This window comes from Acanthisitta chloris, unplaced genomic scaffold, assembly GCF_000695815.1.
Source record: "Acanthisitta chloris isolate BGI_N310 unplaced genomic scaffold, ASM69581v1 scaffold9649, whole genome shotgun sequence".
NCBI classification, from domain to species: domain Eukaryota; kingdom Metazoa; phylum Chordata; class Aves; order Passeriformes; family Acanthisittidae; genus Acanthisitta; species Acanthisitta chloris.
Window position 1 is genome coordinate 21876 of NW_008693230.1, and position 7302 is coordinate 29177.

At 39.5% G+C, this 7302-nt stretch overlaps 1 protein-coding gene across 1 annotated transcript in view; it reads right to left on the reverse strand.

Annotated features, from left to right (window-relative positions):
* The window catches only part of IL1RL1 (interleukin 1 receptor-like 1), a 20484-nt gene that overhangs the window by 4400 nt on the left and 8782 nt on the right, over positions 1 to 7302 (reverse strand). The window contains exon 8 of the mRNA XM_009083008.1: positions 1787 to 1930. Coding sequence (XP_009081256.1) covers positions 1787 to 1930 — 144 coding nt within the window. The remainder of the gene's footprint in view (positions 1 to 1786; positions 1931 to 7302) is intronic.

Here is a 7302-nt window from a genome sequence, read left to right on the forward strand (position 1 = left end):
GGCTAGAAATAAAAATATCAGTCTTTGAAATAGATCTAAGTAGAAGTTTCTGCTAATCTGGATAATGTATATCATCAGGTGCATGTTTGGAAATTAGAAACTGTACATTTGGTATTTTTCCTGCTCAATTGTTGCATCCTGCATGTTTGTAACTTTGGAGAACCTGAACTTTGTGCTGTGGAGGGTGAATCCCAGTGTATGGATATATATCTATAATGTAATAATATATGGAGCAAGATTTCACTTGATTGATGCATATTAGCATGAAATAGAGATGAAGTTCAGCATTTGTTATTCCAGTGATACAATAGGCTGCTAATAGGCTTTGTCTCTCAGGACAAGATATTATACTCAAATTCTTGAATCTCAAAGAAATTACTCTTCATTCCCATAACATATACTTCTGAGTCAAAAGCTCCTTTACTCAGGAAGTAGCCTTACAGACAGAACCAACTATAAAGTCAAATATTTATTTCCCTCTCTGCTTCATTTCTTTCAAATACTTTTCCCATTACAGGATTTTTTTCCAATCCCAAATGTTTAACTTCTGTCTTTCCAGTGAAGATGATCATATCCCTTCATTTGTTGATATCTGAGGTTCTTGCTCAAACCATCCTAACAATAGCAATGAAATAGCCATTTCCAGAGCCTGATTCATTGCATCATGAAATATAGTTAAATGGAAACTGCCCTGAAAACCATACATCTTCCCTCTTTAAAGAGAAGATAAGGAATTGGAACAGCTGTGGATATCTACCATGCAGACATAGAATCATAGAATCAGCTGCATTGGAAGAGGCCTCAAAGATCATCATCTGACTCCTCCATCTGTGCTAGGAGTCAGATTTAGACCTAAAACCTGTTAATTTAGGTGTCTACATGAAAGTTATATGTCTAAACTCCTCCTCCAAGCAGTGGAGAGCTGGCCATTGCAGTCAGTGATTTCTAGAGTAATCCAGATTACTGTCATGTCAATGAAAGTGGCCCAGCTGAGTTGCCTAAACCTAGACATCTAGTGATACTTCCTATGGCACCCTGCCTGCTCTCCAGACCCTGCACCAAAAGTCTGCAACATCTAGCAGATCTGTGTTATGAGCCCAATTTTTGGCCACCCCAAATAACTCTAGATGCCCTTGTTTAGACCATAGGTGCAAGATCCCCATGCCTGGTTAGCTCTGATGATTTTATTGATAAGGCTTTGGATTTGGTCTCCTAAAAACATGTAACATGTTGTGTCATTAGGCAGAGGAGATCAGATTTTGCTTAAGTCCTAAGAGAGATCCAACAGCACTAGCAGCTTACAGTTAGACAGCTGAACCCAGCCCCAGGTGTCCAGGTTTCATGTCAATAATGGGAACTTTCATGTGTGCACCTTCATTGCATGTGACTAAATTTAGATATCTTAACCTTGAGCTGAAGTCCACCCATAAAATTGGATGGGATGTATTCCCAAAAAATGTCTCCCACAGTATTGGTGTCTGTATGTTTGGCCTGTAAAATCTGCAGTGCTCTAACACATGCCTTTAACACATTAGCCAACAGGTTGGTTCCTTTTCTGAAGAAAGCACATAACAAGTACAGTTAATAGCACTGTGCAAGATTTTTGCTGTTATTCAGTGGTTTATGGTAAATACTTTCAATGAAAAGCTACAAAACCAGGACTGAATCTCTTTTTTATGAAATGCATCACTACAGAACCCAGGAAACAAGGGAACATAAAGCACTAGCAGAGCTATGTATGTCTTCTCTTAACTAAAGGCATAAGAAAGCAAATGATTAGACTCACCATCCTTGACTGAGTAGGGCCGAAATATCTCCCGGTACAACAGGACAATATCAACTCGGAAGAACTGATAAAATATAACTGAGACTGCTATTGCAACTAGCAGAACCAGAGATCCTGTGATCAGGAGGACATTAGGAAGCACTACTGCAAAGTAGAGGAATATATTGTTAGTCACAGAGAAGTTGAACTGTGCACTGGAGCTTTGGAAACATTTTCTTACTTCTGTTCCAGCTTTAAGGAGCTCAAAACAGAAATGACAAAGATTTTCCTTCCCCAGCTGGAGTAACCAACTCAGAGACCCCTAAACTAGAAGCAAATTAAGCAGTATGTAGTTAATATTTTACTTTGTTGAATCCAAATCTACTTACACTAAATACCACAGCTGACAATGATGTTTAAGTATTTTGCAACTTTGTAAAACCATTGATAGCACAACCAGGAGCAATGTTCTAGCAGATGCCTAAGTTTATGCTTGAAAACTGTAAGTGTCCACTAAAGGACAAGTGGAGGCTTCTGTCATGGTTACACAAACAGGGTACAAAGAAGCATGTGCAAGTAATGAAATCTGCAAGATAAGAAGTACACAAAACAGGAAGGAAAACAGAACATGTCCTGGTCTTAAAAATAAAATAAACTGTGCTGAAGTCAGATGATGTTCTCTCCTGCCTTTTTCTTCGAAGAGGGTCAAAGGGGCATAACATTGCAATGATGAGTAATGAAAATTGGGAAAGCAATGAGCCACCCACTTTCACTCCAGATCCCTCATAGAAGAGCTAATGAATCTAACCTCCTTCACCTCAGAGATGAAAACATCCAAACTGTGCATGTTGTCTGCATGAAAAGGCCCATCTGTACTTTTGTTTTGCTATGCCCTGAATTGGAATATTACTGAAGCATATATCCCTTCAGTGTTACAATGAGATTTGGAGTTTGCTGCAATTTCAAAACTATTATAGCTGAGGAGACACATATTCTGTTGAATGCCAAACACATAGAAATTGAAATACAAGCATTCTAGCAATACACACATGGAGATCAGCTTTGGCATCCTCACTGTAAAGACCCTTCACAGCATCTCCACCCACAGTGGGTGATTATATGTACTGGTAGCAATTCTACCCAGCTAAACCTTGTGAACTCAGAGCAGCAATCAGCCCTTCATGGCTTTTCCTTCCTCTGCCTCCAAAACACACAAAAGACATGGGGCTGCAGCAGCAGGTCATTCACCAGCACTTGAGGTGCATTGTACAGCAAGCTGAAGAGACAGTCTCAATTTCCTCTACAGAAGTGGCAGCGAAACAGGTTGGAAAATGCTGAGGATTGTATGCAGCCAGTAAGTATGCTACCAGGTGAAGGCACTGACCAGCACCAAGGAGCAATTTCAGAGCTTATTGTTGGACTTGGCACTACTTGAATGAAGTAAGATAAGCTATTTAGCAGTGAAAAGTCTCTTATATTGAAATTTACATTTTCCCTGATTCCTCCAGGATGTGTTGATTAAGACAACATGGAGGAAACCTCAAAATATTGGTGCAGGAGAAATTCCACTGAAGAGGTATATAAATGAAGAGTTTGCAAGTACGTTCCCAATTTCCTCTGGTAAGATATGAGGAAAACTTAACATGATTTTCACTCTCTACACTTTTCTTTCTTTGCCATTTAAAGGGAAAGGGAAACATTAGGCTTGTGATGAAGCTTAACTCACCAGAACTTGATCTGGAATAAACACCTTCCAATGAGGTGGAAGTGGGCAAGGAAACAATCAGTTCCTTTTATAATGAAGTTTGGTCATTTTGCATTTTTAACGATGTTATAGAATCATAGAATTATCAAAGTTGGAGGAGATGTCTAAGATCATCCAGTCCAGTCATTACACTCTGCTGGAACCACTAAACCCTCAACCAGATCCTCCAGTGTCAGATCCAGATGCCTCTTCAACACTTCCAGGGATGGTGACTCCACCACCTCCCTGGGCAATCTATTCCAGTGCCTGAACACCCTCACAGGGAAAACATTGTTCCTAACATCTAAACTGAATCTCAATGTCATGTGATGCCTATGAAGAACTTTGTCCTCGAGAACCCCTTCAAATTTTATGATTTGATCCATTTTCCTGGTCAATACACACACCACACACACAAACAAAAAGTGTGAAAAGGCCTTTCACTACCGGGTGAGGATGACTCAAGGATCAGAATTTGGCACTGTTTCTTATTGTTTCATTTGTTGACAATTTGCTCATCACAATTACTCTTGTAGTGCATTGAGTAAACATCTAGAGAGACCTAAGAAGAAACAGGTTCCAACCACATCTTCTGCAATTATGAACCAAAAGAACACCCTGTTTATATTTGGTTTTGCACTGATTAGACCAAGGCCAGAAAAGAAGTGATAGATTTCCTGTGTTTATACAGGTTGCAAAGTGTCAGACAAAAACCCCACAGAGGTCTTTCTGGAGGAGCAGATTCAATTCCCAGTAAGGTTGGCTTAATCTTTCGTTTCTCTGGGATAAATCAACTATCTTCAGCACAATGGGGGCAAGTGCCACAAGCCCCTAACAAGGTTGAATAGATCCTGTTGTTCCATTTGGCTTTCCTGCATCATTTAGTGGCAGAGAGGTCATGAGTAGGCTGTGTTGATTGATATTGGAGAGTGATGGGAGTACAGAAATATCAGCTCACAGAAAGAATTCTGGAGATTCCAGAGAAAACAAAGCAGAAAGAGACCTTTGAAGGATTTCCTGACACACTCCAGAAGAGCAGCAACTTTTTTTCACTTCTCTGGCTTTTGGGGTGGATACACTTCCAGATGGTAAAAGCAGAGATCTAGGTCTGGAATTCCTGTCCACAACTATCTACAAAATATGAGCCAAAAGGTTAGGTTCAGCATTAAATACCTTTGAGAAAGAACAGATCTGATGTTTTGGGCTGCCCTTTATCTCTAAATGACTGGAATTTCTGGTATTCTCCAGAGAAGAGGACTCATGCCAGAAAGATTTGTGGTCCTCTGGGCATTTTATGCTTCCTGGTGAATGAGAATTGAGAAATGCTGCAGGACAGATAAGATGATGTTTGTGGGTAAGACACATGAAAAGCCACCTCCAGTTATTAAACCAGCCCTGAATCAAGATAAGCATAAATAAAAGTCAGTGGCAACTTATATATTAATGAAGAGGGAAGGAGTTGAAAGGTATTCAGACATCCCACGTGGTCCCTAGCAGACAGGTTAAAAGGGATGCTGAAGGATGTTCCTGTCCTGCCCTAGCTCTGCTGGTAGGAGTTAACACATTGAGTGTTTCTCCAATTGCTTGTCATTGCTTCTGTCTCAGGAGCTAGCAGCATCCCTCCCTCTGCCAGCAAAAATGCTTTCACCCACTGCAGTTATCAATGAGCTGAACTGGCGTGAACAGTGTAGATGATTAATTATCTCATTCTTGAGAGGTGTCATCTTTCAGCATAAGAGATACCAAGAAGCTGTGGAGGGCAAAAGGGAGTAGCCTGGCAGGTAGAGTCACCGTGTCTTGCCAGGTGTCCAGCAAGACTAGCTACATCTTTGCCATGAAATGTGGAAGAAGTTGGAATTAAAAGTTGTCACAAGTTTCATAGCCTCAGTGACCAGAGGCACACTATTCAAATTACACAGATGGTCTCAGAGCACATGACATGTCCTATGTCATGTGGCAGAGAGGGAAATACAGAGATATAGAGAAAAGGGAGATTTAGGAAAGAGCTGGAGAAAAAAATGAGGTGTGAAAAGGTATTATGAGACATGAAGAACACGTTGATATGAACAACACCACAAGTGTTGGTGAAGGAGTCAGAAAATACCAAACAGCTTCAAGCAAAAAAGAGACAGAAAGGATGGGAAGTAGTGTGGAAATGGGTTCAATATTGACTGGGGGTGATCAAAGTCTAGGCAGGGGTTGAATGAGAAAAAAATCAAGAAATCTTCCCCAGCAGGAGGAGAAGCAAAGTCTGGATGTAGCAGCAGCTGAAAAATGAAGGGATATTAGCACTTCCTAATGGGGGCAAGAACATTGCTGCAGAGACTGTCAAAATCCATAACCAAATCCTCATAAATCATTCTCATTAGAAAAAATAAAAAGAATTTGCCTGATTTCCCTGTGTCTAGACATACCACCAAATCACACCAGAACAACACCAAATAACTGAGGTACTTAGGTCATGTAGCTTATTTCTTTAGAGCTGATCAGCTTCTTTTAGCAGAATTTATTTTCTTTTCATAAAGATAAGTGAAAAAATACTTGGGACAGACACTTGAGACAGACACATTTTTCACCATACAGTACTTTTCTTCACACATATATGTGATATATACATGTGTCCACACTATATATTCTAGACTGGAAAATGTAATTTTTTTCTGCTGTGAAGTGTCAAGCAACTTCACCCATGACATTCATTCCTGGCAGAATTAAGGGAGTATTTTTGTTTTCCATGGCAACAAAACCAAACAGCTCTCACCACTCTTGATTGTGAAAGAAGATCCTCCTTTTCTTATCACTCCTTTCTGGTAATTTTTTATTCTTATGTGGATTACAATTGTTACCAAAGCAAATTGTTAGGGTTAATTATAGTGATATTGCTAGCAGTGAACTAGGACTTGAAGTATGACTGGAGAAAATAGATGTAATATCTGATTCCCCCAGAAAAATCTCCATGTGGTGAGTTGATCATTCAATCAGCAGTTTTTTGTAAGACTGAATAGGTACTAATGTAGAGGAGATCTAATGCAATTGCTTACAACATCTTTGCTTCCTCCCTGATCTCTCATCTGTGCAGCCAAACACTTTTTATCCGGTACATTATTTATCTGGTTCCCCAAAATGGACAAATTTTAGTAGTAAGTGGCACATCACCTATTCATTTTTTAATTCCTAACAGAAATCCATGTTACAAATAATGATAATACTGAATAATATTAATGCTAATAATACTGAAAACCCTAAAAATACAGAATGATGAACAGGAATTTGTGTTAAAAGAACATTAACAGGATAGTAGCAGACACAAGTTGTGCTGTGGGAAATATCATAAAGCTTGAAAAAAACACATTTTTTCCTATGAAAAGCAAACACACAGACAAAACACAAAAGGAGAAGAGACATTTTTATTACATATTTACAAGATGAGATGCACAAGCAAATCCTCCAGCAGTTTCATTGTTCTCAGAGGCAAGCTGTCATTGTTTTAGCCTAAATATTTCTCAGCTGTGTGAGGAGTGAGCAAAGAAAACTAAAGCACAGCACAACCATTTCTGGCCATAGCATTGCTTACACCAACAGTGCTGAGGAACAGTAGCAGACACCTTGTCAACAGCAGCAACAGGGAGACAGAAACAGATATCCACACACAAAAAAAGGCAGCAGTGAAAGGGGGATCACAGCCAAGAGCTTTCATGAACGTTTACTGAAGACCTATGGATAAAAAACAAAATAAGATGTATCTACAGCAGAAATGAGATTCAGTGATTCACTGGATTCATATAGAATATGT